The sequence below is a fragment of the Ambystoma mexicanum genome, chromosome 5p (assembly GCF_040938575.1).
Source record: "Ambystoma mexicanum isolate Mex_15411 chromosome 5p, UKY_AmexF1_1, whole genome shotgun sequence".
Lineage (NCBI taxonomy): Eukaryota > Metazoa > Chordata > Amphibia > Caudata > Ambystomatidae > Ambystoma > Ambystoma mexicanum.
In genome coordinates this window covers 985379204-985393486 of record NC_090930.1, presented here as the reverse complement: position 1 = coordinate 985393486, position 14283 = coordinate 985379204, and the positions used below count along the sequence as shown (strand labels likewise).

Sequence of the window (14283 nt, the reverse complement as noted above, 5' to 3'; positions counted from 1 at the left end):
AACGTGGGCGGACCCACGCAGGCGCTTCCCCATCCTATAGGATGATGTGCACCGTACCCACTAATAGTTTGACTCAATTTAAGCTCACAACTCCTCCCACCTCCCCGTCTGCCTCACAAAATCCAACATCACATTACTCCTCCTCCTGCCTCCCTCCCCATCACCTCCCAGTATAATCTTCTCACTCAGCTCAGCCACTCCCAGTGCATTCAATCGAACCCTCATCAATTCTCTCTCCATAACATGTCTTTCACACCTAATCAAAAAATGTCCCACCGTTTCAGGTACCCCACACACTGCACAGTCCCTTGATTCACGCTTCCCTATTCGAAATAGACAGTCATTCAGCCCCACATGACCTATCCTCAACCGATTCAGCATCACTTCCTCCCCCCTCCTCCATTCTGAACTCCCTGCATCCACCTTCACCGACACTTTCCCACGAACACCGAACATCCACCTGCCCTTCACCCCATTCACCCACCTCTCCTGCCATTCATCTAGGACCCGTCTCTTCATCACAGCCTTCACCTCATCCACACTCAAAGGCAACCTCACCTCAATCGCTTCCCTCCTCATACCCTCACCCGCCGCCAGATCCACCAACTCATTTCCCAAAATGCCACTGTGACTGGGAACCCATGCCAACTCCAAATCCATACCTCCGCGCACACACCGATCAATCTTCATCCTAATGTCCAAAATCACATCCTTCCTATCACCATCCCCTGCCACAATCGCCTGTAACCCACTCAATGAATCTGAAAACACCACCACTTTCTCATACCCCAACTCATATACCCTGTCAATCACCAAAGCAATCGCCACCAACTCAGCCGTACAAATAGACACATCATTCGTCAATCGTCCTATTTTATACTCCCCAATGCTTTCTAGATAATACGCCATTCCCACTCTCCCAGACGTAGGATCCTTTGAACCATCCGTAAACACCTTATATCCTTCCTTTCCTGCCACATACTCCTGACCCAAAGCTTTAATCTCACCGCGCATACCTCTCTTCTTCGATACCACATTCGCCAACTCCAAACACACCTTTGGAGATCTCATCATCCATCTCGGCCTTCTCTCCAAATCCGTGTCTGTCACAATCATCAAATCACCCACACTCCACTGCACTCCCTTCTCCCACATGTGAAACCCAAAAGTGCCCCCCTTCCTCCTCCACTGATCTCTGTAATAATCAAACCTCCAGTTAGTTGTAGCTGTCTTCTTTTCTTTCTTTAAATTAGAGTAGGCGTGGACGGACCCACGCAGGCGCTTCCCCATCCAATTGGATGATGTGCACCTATCCACCATTCAGCATTCAACCCACGTAAAACTCACAATTCCTCCCACCGCCCTGTCTGCCTCACAAAATCCAACATCACACTACTCCTCCTTCTGCCACTCACCCCATCACCTCCCAACAAAGCCTTCCCACTCAACTCAGCCACACCCTGCGCAGTCAATCGAACCCTCATCAATTCTCTCTCTACAGCATGTCTCTCACACCTAAACAGAAAATGTTCCACAGTCTCAGGCACTCCACACACCGCACAATTCCTCGATTCTCGCTTCCCTACTCTAAACAGATATTCATTCAGTCCCACATGCCCTATTCTCAATCGATTCAGCATCACCTCTTCCCCCCTCCTCCATTCTAGACTTCCCGAATTCACCTTTACTGACACTTTCTCACGAATACCAAACATCCACCTACCTTTCACCCCACTCACCCACCTCTCCTGCCACTCATCCATGACCCGCCTCACCATCACTGCCTTCGTCTCATCCACACTCAAAGGTAATCTTACATCAACCGCTTCCCTTCTCATACCCTCACCCGCCGCCAGATCCACTAACTCATTTCCCAGAATGCCGCTATGACTGGGGACCCACGCCAACTCCAGATCCATCCCTCCACGAACACACCGATCAATCTTTCTCCCGATATCCAAAATCACATCCTTCCTATCACCATCCCCTGCCACAATCGCCTGCAACCCACTCAATGAATCTGAAAATACCACTACTTTCTCAAACCTCAACTCGCATACCCTTTCAATCGCCATTGCTATCGCCATCAACTCAGCCGTACAAATTGACACATCATCCGTCAGACGCCCCACTTTATATTCCCCCGTGCTTTCTAGATAATACGCCATTCCCACTCTTCCAGATACCGGATCCTTTGAACCATCCGTGAACACCCTGCACCCTTCTTTCTCTGCCACATATGCCTGACCCAAATCTTTGATCTCACCCCGCAATCCCCGCTTCTTTGACACCACACTCGTCAACTTCAAGCACACCTTAGGAGACCTCATCATCCACTTCGGACACCTCACTAGATCCATATCTGTCACAACCATCAACTCGCCTACACCCCACTGCACCCTCTTCTCCCACATGTGAAACCCCAAAGTGCCCCCTTTCTTCCTCCACCGATCCCCATAATAGTCAAACCTCCAATTATACCGCAAACATTCACGTACCGGATGAGCCACACTCTTCGCACTACACTTCATCCACCACCTCATATTCAACACATCCCTTCTCAATTCCAAAGGCATCTCCCCCACAAGTACCTGAACCGCATTCATTGGAGAGGATCTCATCACACCCGAACACACTCTCAACGCTCTCGCCTGCATCCTATCCAACCGCAACTTCTGACTCTTTGTGAAACCCACTGCCACCTGACATCCGTAATCTAGCACACTCAGAATCAATCCCTTATATAACATTCGTAAACACTTCTGCTGCGCACCCCATTCTTTCCCAGTCACCGCCCGCAACAAATTCAACCTGCGTTTACACTTGTCTATCACTCCATTCACTTGCATGTTCCAATTCAACTTTCTATCCAGAATCACCCCCAAGTACCGAAACTCCTTCACACTCTTCACCCTCACACCTTTCAAAACTAAGTTCAACTCCTGCTGCACTCTTCTCCTCGAAAACACCATACTCACACTTTTTTCCACAGACACCGAGAAGCCCCATTTCCCACACCACTCCTCCATGCGTACTATTATAGCTTGCAACCGATTCTGCACCGTCAACAAACTCCGCCCTCTTACCCATACCACACCATCATCCGCAAAGAAATCTACCTGACACCCTAATCCCATCATAGCCCGAATTAGTCCATCCACCATTACATTAAACAGCATTGCACTAATCACACTTCCCTGAGGTGTTCCATTTTCCATCTTCCAAACTTCAGACAGCACCCCCCTCACTCTCACCTGAAAGGTCCTATCCGCCAAAAATGCCTTTATCCACCGAAACATCCTCCCCTTCACACCTACCTCCAACAATCTTACCAACAACCCACTCTTCCACACCATATCATAAGCCTTCTCCAAATCCAAAAAGAACGCTCCCACCATCTCTCCATCACATATTGCCTCTTCCACCCCAGTCACTAATCTCACTAATGGATCAGCCACCGACCGATTCTTCCTGAACCCACTCTGAAAATCACTCAAACACCCATTCGACTCCAAATAAAACCCCAATCGCTCAACCACCATCCGTTCCATAACTTTACACATCACAACAGTCAATGCAATCGGCCTATATGACTTACACTCCGTTGGAACCTTTCCACCCTTCAAAATCGCCACCACAATCGCTCTCTTCCATATCTTCGGCAAAACACCACTCTTCCAAATCTCATTGATCAGAGCTAATACCTCCAACTTACATTCTACCGGCAACTTCTCTAAAAATACATACATAACACCATCCACCCCTGGACTTGACCACTTTCCCTTCCGAATCGCATCATCCAACTCCAACATCGAAAACAGGACCTCATATTGCTCTTCCCAAGGCCCAACATTTGCCAACACCTCTCGCATCTCCTCCTCTACCATACCCATCCGTATCCTCACCTCTTCTGGAAAATTCCCCGAACTGTGTACCTCCGCAAAATACTCCCCCATCAAATTCGCCTTTTCCCCATCCTCATTAATCACCTCTTCTCCTTTCAACAACACTGTCATTCCACCCTGTGATCTCGTTAATCCAGACATCCGCTTGAACTGTTTCCATACCTCACCCACACCGGAATCATTCCCCAAGGACCCACAATAACCCCTCCAATAACCACGTTTCCGTTCCCGAATTACTCTCTGCGCCTTAGCTTTAGCCTTTTTATATGCCACCAAATCTGCTATCATTCCTGACCTTACCGCCCTGGCCCTAGCCTTCTTACGTTCCGCCACAGCTCTCGAACATTCAACCGTCCACCAAGGTACCTCAATCTTCCCACTCTTCCCCTTCTCAATCTCTGGAACTGCTGCCTCAGATTCTGCTCTCATTCCCTGCACCAAATATTCATTCCACTCATCCACCTCTTCACCTCTACCGCGAGAAACAATCGCTTCCTGGCACACTCTTTTATACATCTCCCAATCAGCCTTCTTAAAATTCAACCTTTTCCCAGTCATCCGTGGCCTGATCCCTACCTCTCCTCTTACAGTCACCAATATACCAGAATGATCACTCCCCATGTCCCCTTCCATACGCACCTCCCAATCACATTCACCCGCTATAGCAGCAGACACCCAGGTCAAATCCAAAGTTGTAGCTGTCAAAACCGATATACATGTCCTGCAATTTACAGACATATCTTTATTAGGGTGAATATTGTGACCAATCAAAACAGAAGAGTCCATTAGTTTCTTACTGAATCACTACAAGACATGTAAGTGCCAGGCTATTATGCAATGTAAAAAGGACTGGCCTTTTAGGGGTTCAAATTTAAAATTGTGGACATTATGATGTTCCCATAATGCTCTTTGCTTTTATGCAAATTGCCAGGACTGGGTTCTATGTAGAGATACTGTGTTGTGCAACCTGGCTGAGAGTCACACTTCTTAGTGTTTACTAAAGAATTTCCTGGTGGGTGGCACAAATGGTGAGAACGCCTTCCCTCATGAACAGGCCTCTGATCTAAAACAACCAGAGAACATTTGAGAAAAATGTCACATAGAAACAAGGCTCCATGCCTTCTAATTTTTTTTAACACTTATTGTTCAAGCAACTGGATCAGAACAACCAGTTTAAATATACTTTATTTATATATTTTTTTGTATTCCAAAATAGCCGAATTTGTCTAGTGGGAGTGTGATTAAGGGGCTGCCATGATTCAGCTGTCGTGTCAAATAGCGTCAGATTTCAGTCCTATTTATTTTAGTGATTTTATAATTGTATGTCTTTTAACAGTGAGGAGACATCACTGGCTAAGAGCGGGTCGCTCGCACCTGCCACGGAATAACTTGAAACTCCCGCGGATGGAGAGGTTTAACCAACACGTGCTGGAGGCTACATCAGTACAGCTATGGGAAGCAAAGCATTAGAACTCATTGCTCTCACATAAAAGCACAATTGCATTTAAGCAGGGAAAGGGACATTTCAGTGTACTTTCAGGGTTACAGTTGGAGTAAACTCTCATCCTAGATCATTAAGTACATGTTACTGACAAGCCTATAATTTGTCTGTACTATTTAGAATGCTACCTGTTGTGCAAAACCGCAACAATGCCGGCTCGAGCTATTATCCAGCAACATACTAAAAAAAAACTCTCCTACCTGTGCGTGCAGTGCAGCAGCCTGCAAACCCTGTCAGTCTCCCGAATCCCAGGGGTGCCTTGCGCCCGCCTGCTTCTACCGTACCGGCACTGCAGAACATCCACACACCACTGGAAGGAGGAGCTCGAATAATCACTGAAAAACCATGCGTGCAGGAAGTTGCCACCTTCGGAAAGAGTGCAAAGATCACGTTTTTTACAGGCACTTTGCGAACGTCTTCTTTGAAAGGGACCTTATAGTGAAACTTCGGGGTCCTTCAGAACATGTCCTTCAAGATGGCGGCGCCCAGTAGAACACAGGTGTTGTCCCTCTACAGGGCTTTGTTGCGGGAGAGCGCAGGCTTCAGCGCCTACAATTACAGGTAGCGCACGGCAGCGGGAATGGGCGGCGTGCGCCCACCCCTCCATATGATTGCATCATGAGATCATACGCATTCCTATGTGTAGAGATGTGTCATTCAATCTAGTGCAGCCTGCGTTTCCAACTGTGTTTACAACGCCGACGGTCACGCCCCTTAAGGACTGCACTGCTTGTATCCTTTCCCACTTACATTGCACACAAAACAAAACTAAAAACCCCTGACCTATACGCGTTCTACTCTGTTTCTCTGGTAAAGTTAAAACCAGCGTGCTTTATAGATACAGGCTTCACCACTTAACTAAAGGGTCTGATCCCGTGTAAATCATTAGGTTGCACTGTGCCTGATCTACAGAGTTTTAATAAATCCTGCATTTCCTCAGAATAGATTATGATGTAAAAAGTACCCAGAACACATTGGTGCAATTGTTTTTCATTATGACAAACAGGAATATTTATATTGAAACAGATGGAAATAAATTAGAAACGTTAATTTGACATGCGCATGTATCTCGAGATTTTTCATTATATACTTTTTTTTAGATGTTGATTAGTGTCTTTCAGTAAAATACCGTTCACGCAAATACATATACATTTCGACATTAAATAATTAAAATGTCCGATAATCTCCAGTATATCTTATAATCAAGACAAGTGATGATCAAGTTAATTTCATAGTTATTAAATCAGAGTTTATCAGACACAATTCTACCAATTGAGAAGGGGTAATTATTGATGCCTGCACAGCTTTCCATACATTCTTGATGACAATTATCATAGGTATTGTGTTACCTAGCGTGCATCTGCCCCAGTAAGCAGAGTTGTTCAATGCGCGTTATAAACAAAGGAACCACGACATTCCTTTTGTTTCCCGTCTATTCTTGGACATCGAGTTAGAGTATGTCTAAGCGTCTCTAATTTCGTGTTGTCAATACATAAACGACATATTCTATTGTTTCTAGGTATAGTCAAACGGGGACCCATTACTGCCAAACATGGGAGTTAATTAAGCCAGCATACAAAACCTCTGCACTCGCGGTCCAGGCCATATAAGTAAGTTTCCAAATCATTTTCTTGTATGGAACGATAGCCTTCGTTACTTCTAGGTTATCACAGAAGTCCCTTTAAAAAGCGTTCTTACGCAATTGGGCAATCAACGTATGCAGTTCCAAGTACCAGTCAATGGACTATTGTATTTCCTCAGCATAGGAAATACAAATGTATTAAGGACTTCTAATTTCTCCTTCGGCCAGTTCGGATACCAGCAGTGTATAGATTGGGTTTGTGGATCGTTTAATAATTTTAAGCCACGGTGCCACTTTTCTGATATACAGTAAAGTACCCAATGAAGTAAGTCCCAACGCAAAGTGGAATACAGTTGGATAGGCCCAGTATGCGCCTCAACAGTGTACCTTCGAATTGCATAAGCCACTTATAGTCAAGTACAACCCAGGATTCAAGGACATATAAGATAGATGGAACCAAACTTTGCCTGTAAATCAAGATTAGCTCATTAGTGCTGTATCCATAATGCGTGTGTATAAACTTCATGATGAATCTCAATTTCCTATGTGCCTTACTCAGTGGAGCCCATTAACTCTTTTTCTGATTTTTTGCAAGAGATTAAGCAGCCCAAATATTTGCATGACATCGTCAGGTCAATTGAGACGCATATAGTTGTTAACGGAGGGCACTTTTTCGCGCCGAAATACATCATTCGAGTTCTTGGGATTCATCATCAGATCCTTAGCCTTAGAAAAATCACTGAAAGCTGAAATTGCCCTGTTAAGTCCAATCTCTGTGTGTTCCATAATAACTATGTTGTCCGCATATGACAACATAGAAAAGTGTCCAGTACCCCATTTAGGCGGAAAAGTTCTATGACAATAGCACTTTCAACGCTCACAGGCCTAGTAGGACCACCTCTCTCTTTCTTCGTTGTTATTATATTTGCCATTCATTCCCATGTTCCCTCCCCGTTGCTCTGTGGGCGCTTTGAAACACAATTTACTTGATGTATAAGCGCCTTACAAATGCATAATACATAAAAATAAATATGTACGCTTAAAGTTTCAGGAAGATCAGCCATATAGATGTTCAAAAGAAGTGCCAATACACACCACTGTATATACCCTCTATTCGTTTTTATTAGTCTGGTAAAAGTGGCCTGTGGCATTCAGACGAACCCGAACTGCAGTGTCAGAGTGTAATTGGTATAGCATATTAAGAAGGCCTCTGTCTATTTCCCAGTTTTGAAGCTTAATTTTTTTTATTTGTTGGATATTTATAAAGCGCCTATACAGCAAGGTGCCACAAGACAAAAAAAGGTGGGGAAGGGGGGAACAGGGAAGAAAACAACAACTGTCCTACTAGGCGTTGTCATTTGGATTGTGCAAGTGCAGTAACAAGAAATGTAGGAGGGAGAGAAGTGTGGGGGGTGGTGCTAGTCGTGACAGAAGGGATAATGCAAGGGTGGGAGGGTAGTGCAGGGCAGATTGGAGGTCTACAAGTGCAGGGGGGCAGAGGAGGGCCCATGGGGCTAGACAAGTGCCAAAGGAGGCCAGGTGGGAAAGTGCCAGGGGATGCAGGGAGTGATGACCACATGCTAAGTGCAAGGACGGGGGTGGACCAGGCTCGGTAAGGATGCACACCCACCAGGCTAGTCAAGGGCAAGCGCAGGTTAGAGGGGGCATCAGGGAGACTGGGGTAGACTGGGTGAAGAGAGCCTGGTGCCCTGTAGGACTCAGAAGGGGCCAGGCTGCCAGTCAATGCGGGGTTGGGAGGGCTTTAGCAGGGGAGTGGGAAAGGGAAGGAAGAAGTGAAAAAGAGGGTCTTGAGAAGCTTACAGAACTTAAGGAGATCCGGTTCAAACCTTAGGGGGGGGGCAGGGAGGCCATTCCAGAGGGAGGTTCCTGCCGAAGAGAGGGATCTACCCGCCACTCTCTGCTTGGAAAAGCATCTGATCTGCAGAGTGTTGGAGCTGGCAGACCGAAGGTCTCTATGAGGGAGCTATTTAGAGAGAGTTGGATATAGCGGGGTCCATGCCCCAGAAAGCCTTGTGGATGATGCAGAGGGTCTTTAATTTGATCCTCACAGCCACAGGAGCCAGTGGAGAGATTTTAGGGCTGGAGAGTTGCGGTCCCAGGGCTTGAGGCCAAAATAAGTCTCGCAGTCCTATTCTGGATTAGTTGAAGGGGACGAAGGGAGGATAAAGGCAGATTGAGGAAGAGGTTAGTGCAGTTGTTCAGCATAGAGAAGACCAGAGCTCTGGAGGCATTGTGTTACAGAGCCGATTTAGAAGGGTGGCATGATTGACTGTGTCAAAGGCAAAGGAAAGATCGAGAAGGATGAGAACCGAAGCAGAGTTGGAATCGAGATTTGAAAGTAATTCTTCACAGGTGTTCAGGAGAGCAGTTTATGTGCCTCTGGCTGCTCCTAAACCAGACTGGAGGGCGTGGAGACAACCAACCGGTTCAGTGTGGTGGAGCAGTTGTGAGATAAACAGCTCCTCCAAGAGTTTGCCCAGGAAGCGGGTAATGGAGATAGGGCGGTAGTTAGCTGGGCAGGAAGGGTCGGCAGAAGGCTTTTTAAGGAGAGGGTGCACAAGGGAGTGCTTGAGGGGTAGTGGGAAGGAGCCAGTGGCAAAGGAATGTATTTAGAAATCACCCAAGGCTGGAGCAAGGGGGGGGCAATGAGGTCCTTGATAGTTATGGAGGAGTAGGAGAGCACCTGTTTGGAGGAGACTTTCATAGAGAGGACTTGTTTAGAGACTTCATGTGGTGCTATGGGCGAGAAGGAGGAGAGTAGTATGGAAGGGGATTAGGGGAGCCAAGGGAGGCCTCGGAGCGAGTGAGGGAGGGTAGTAGAGGAGAGTGAGGACAGGATGTCCTGAGTTTTGGTTGTGAAGTGGGAGGCCAGTGTAGTGCAGTGGAGACTGCAGTAGGATTGGTGAGCTCCTTGTAGATCTTGAACAGTTCAGCCGTGTTGTTGGTGGCCCCAGATATGCAGGCTTTGATATATAGGCCCTCTTCTTCGAGCAGATGGAGATTCTGTATTGCCTTTGGAGCAGGTGGCAGGCCAGTCTGTCAGTGGATGTGCCTGAAGCCAGCCACTTCCGTTCTGCAACTCTGCACTTGCGTTTCAGAGAGGTTAGCTCTAGGTCACAGTCATACCAGGAGTTGCACTTGGAGGCATGCTTCATGCGAATCGCCATGACCGGAGCAAGGATGTCCAGAGTGTTGGAGATGGTGAGGTGAAGGTTAGCAAGGGCTACGTCTGTGTGAGAGTCAGTGGCTGGAGTGGGAGGGGGAATGAAAGTGGCGGCAAAAGCAGCAATTGACACTCGCTTCATCGGTTGAATGATGGAGAAGGAGACTGGCAATGGCAGAGGCTTAGCCAGGGGGCTGAAGAGATCCAGATGAGAGGACAGGAGAGCATGGTCAGACCAGGCGAGCAGTGTAGTGAGAGGGATGGAGCTGGGCAGGTTTGCTGAGATTAGAGGATCCAAGGTGTGTCCGGCTGAGTGGGTCGGATTGGAGGGAAGAATTGCAAAGGAAAGACAGTCACAGAGGCTGCAGAAGTGTCCAGTTGCTGTATCAGGAGAGTCAAGATGAATATTGAAGTTTCTGAGGAGGTAGAGGCCAGGAGAGAAAAGTAGAGGTCAGACCACTCCGAGAGGAAGAGGGAGACCAGATCAGGGGCCTTGCAGATGGTGGGGAGAGTCAGCGAGAGGATAGGAGAGATACCAAGCCTGTAGACGAGGCATTAGAAGGAAGAGTAGGACTGGGTGGGTATGATGGTAACAGGGACCCATTCAGAGAAGATCAGGGCCATTCCACCTCCAGACCTGTTAGCCCTGGGCTTGGAGAGGATCTTGTAGCCCTCAGGGAGGAGTGTGTCAAAAGCAGTGACAGAGCTGGCAGTGAACCGCGTCTCAGTGAGAGCGAGGATGTCAATGTATTCAAGAAGGTGACCGATGTCAGCAGTGTGTTTTACAGCAGAGCGAGAATTGAGGGTAGCTAAGTGAAGCTGTTTGCCACCTTTTAAGGTCTTTGTTGGGGGGTACAGGGATGTGTTACACCTGTCGGCGGTGGCGAGGGGGGCATGGAGGTGGCAGAAGGAGGAGTGGCAGGAGAAGGGAGGAAGTTGATGAGAGACGGAAGATGCCTATCAAGAAGGAGAAGATTGGGTTGAGAGCCCCGGGCAATGACTGCCATTCTGGTAGACATTAATGATGCACCTAGAGGATGCGAAGTGTGTCAAGAGTACTTCCCATCTGTGTCCTTCAATAATGGGCCAGGAAGAGAAAGGGGAGAGAACCTAGACCATATGGGGAATCCGTAGGTCCGGAGAGGGAGTGACAAAGAGGATGTCATTGATAGTCTGCCTGGAAGATGCCTTGACGTAGATGTCAATGATGGGCAGGCCTGGGTTTCAGACCAGGAGATCTTTATTGAACTTTTTCCTACCAGTATTTCGAAAGAGAGGTAGCATAGGTGATAGAGTAGCAGTTAGAATAAATAGGGGAGATGAAGAGTGCCGAGAGATGGAAGGGGGAGAGAGAGAGAGACAGACAGAGAAACTGCACAATGAACTCACCAAGCGACCTAGCAGCAAGACAGGCGCAGACAAATTGAGTGCACAACTTCACACAGGCTGCTGAACGGGATGTTGCACTACTTCAGCTGCAGAGGAGTAAAGAAGGAAGGCTACTCAGGTGGGATGTACCCTTCTCTGGAATACACGGAAAGTGCCTTAAAACACCAGTCACCAGTCATAAAGCACTTCATGTGAGCATCAGGCGGCCAGGCGCAGATGAATCAAGTGCACAACGTCCCGCAGGTCGCTGACAATTGAGTATTGTGCGGCTCTAGCAGCAGAGGAGGAAGGAAGGCGAGCTCAGAAGAGATTCAAACTCAGCAGCAGTCTCTGATGGATTCCCTGCTGTTCTCTGTCATGCTGTGAGTTTGGAGCGACATTTGTCTGCTGTTGTTGTCCGTTCTATGCTTTTCTGGGTCGCTGTTTGGATATGGCAAGGCTCAAACTGGGTCTTGGTTGAAGTGATTCTTGGTTCTCCAACATTTGGATCAGGTCTGGGCTTTGTAGGTTGTTCCCACAGGGATTCTGGGAGTTGCAGTTCACTGGAACCCTGCAGGACTCCTGTGAGGAGTAGTCAGGTTCACTGCTGCCCACAAGGTCTAGTTAGTCTGGGCCCTGTAGGCCCCCTCCACCTCGACTGGTTTTGAAGGTGTCAGCCCTGCTTCTATTGCGCAGCCCCAGCCAGTGTTCCCCGTCCCATTACCCAGACGGTAGTTTCTCCCGTGAGGCCTGACTCTCAACAAGCTCACACCTCCTATGGCTGCCCTGGTCGACATCACAGATCACAACCACCTCGCCGAAGCTAAAGGCAGAGAATGCGCAGTGTACTCACTGCTCAGAGCATGGAGCCGGGCACTCCATCATCCCGCATCTCGCGGCGCACTCCATGAATAAATCTTGCTTATCCGCATCAAGTACAGGACCCATTACTGGTCCCTTTTAGTGCAGTATCAGTCGTCATGAATTTTAGCAGGGAAAACGGTATGATCGCATCGCCATGCTTTAGGGTGTACTCACAGAATAACTGCACCATATACATACTCTGTGAGTTGCCAACCACACGTGGGCAGGACCTGCACACAGGACTGCTAAGTTCATCTGATGTGTTAATGTTCAGGCCTTTTGATAGGATGCTAGGGTCACCCCAATCACTTCAGCTTTAGAGGGTAGGGGCGATCGCCCAAAAGGTGTGGGTACTCGCATCTGGTTGAATGCATTCTGGGAGATTACTGCGTTCTCGAAGAAGTAGGGGATCATCTTCTGCCCGCAGCAGGCACACAGGCTGCTACCAAAGAGTGCCCAAGGTCATCGGGAGCTCGGGCGGCGGCGAGAGCCTCTTCACTCCGGGGAGCCGAAGGCAGGGTGGCCCATGCCGGGCAGTTGATCCTGTGCTAGGAGAGGGCGCAAGATATGCAGCTGGTTCGCAGAGTTTGGTTACAGACCCGGCTGCCCACAGGCATTGTCCTTGAAGTCCCCACTTTGTGGTTTGGTTCCCAGGGCTCCACCACCAGGTGGATCAGAGCTTTCCGCTGACATCCCAGCGTTTTGACCCGGTTTCTCTAGACTCCCCGCAGAGAGGCTCCTGTCCTGCACCTTGGTCCGGTTCAGTCCCTGTTGCCTTTGTACTCAGTGCTGGCTTGCCGGTTGCTGCTCTGCACCCGTACATGTCTGTGAAGTTGCGGGGCTCTGTCTCAAGTCTGTATTAATCATAACATGGATAGTCGACCAGTGCCACCATAAGTATTTTTCACCCGCACCACTGCTATTCGCTCGCTGATTGTGGCACAGCACCACGTACTTCCCTCCGCAGACACAAGCAGCCCGAGCATTCACTGCAGTCAGCAGCCAGGCCACGACGCATGTCGCCTGTTCTCCCTCTTCACAGAGAGCTGTGCCCTCAGACTTGATGGAGGTGTTCTCCAGCAGAGACGGAGCGGAAAGCCTGTTTATGTGTTACTCAAATACTTAATCCATAGCTTGGTTCTATTTACGGAGTCAAACGCCTATAATCAACATGAACTACGTACAATGGCAGGCCCCTGCTTACCTTTGCTCGAGTGATCAGTGTATCCAGAATCAACAGATTATGGACGGTCGAGCAATGATTACGAAAGCCTGTCTGCGTGACCTGTAATATATCCTTCTCATATACCCATTGCTTAAGGGCTCTTAATAAAATGGTAGCAAAGACCCTACTAGAAACATCTAACATCTCCAAAAGCCGATGATTAACAGGATTGTCTACAGACACCGATTTATGCACTGGTATCAATAAGGAATACTTCCAGGAAAAGGACATCTTATTATAAATTGTAATATATACGAAATACTCATATAGCATATATGCCCAAGTATCTGAGTCATCCTTTACAATCATATTTGTAATACCATCAGGGCCAGGGAGGCGGGGGGCTTTCTTCAGGGCTTTTACCAATAATTCGACGTCCTTAAAGTTGTAATGTGGGATATCATATTTATACAAAGGGAACTGTGAAACAAAGGGTATTGGGAAAGTTTCAGTAACACATGTCTCCCATTTCAGAGACAGTGTTTATCCCTTTCACCAAAGCCCAGATTTTTTTGGAGGATTTTGAGGCTAGAATTCTGAGCATATTCTGCCATTTTTTATTCCTGTCCTACACTGTGTTTTCCTTTAGCCAATTGTTGTACTGATTTTTAAGAGATTTAATTTGCCTAACTCTGTCCTCTGCAAGCAAGGTCC

General features: G+C 47.7%; 2 protein-coding genes across 8 annotated transcripts in view; one reads left to right on the top strand and one right to left on the bottom strand.

Moving 5' to 3' along the window:
- FARS2 (phenylalanyl-tRNA synthetase 2, mitochondrial) overlaps positions 1–5809 on the bottom strand; it is a 2528336-nt gene extending 2522527 nt beyond the window's left edge. For 2 of the 5 annotated variants that reach the window (XM_069613454.1, XM_069613452.1), the window contains exon 1: positions 5607–5809. The gene's annotated coding sequence lies outside the window, so the exon portion shown is untranslated. The remainder of the gene's footprint in view (positions 1–5606) is intronic. The other 3 variants (XM_069613456.1, XM_069613455.1, XM_069613453.1) reach the window with 2 other exon arrangements.
- A 16-nt stretch (positions 5810–5825) lies between these two features.
- LYRM4 (LYR motif containing 4) overlaps positions 5826–14283 on the top strand; it is a 626023-nt gene continuing 617565 nt past the window's right edge. For all 3 annotated transcript variants that reach the window (XM_069613461.1, XM_069613460.1, XM_069613459.1), the window contains exon 1: positions 5826–5967. In XM_069613461.1, the coding sequence (XP_069469562.1) occupies positions 5870–5967 (98 nt within the window). In that variant the 5' untranslated portion in view covers positions 5826–5869. The remainder of the gene's footprint in view (positions 5968–14283) is intronic.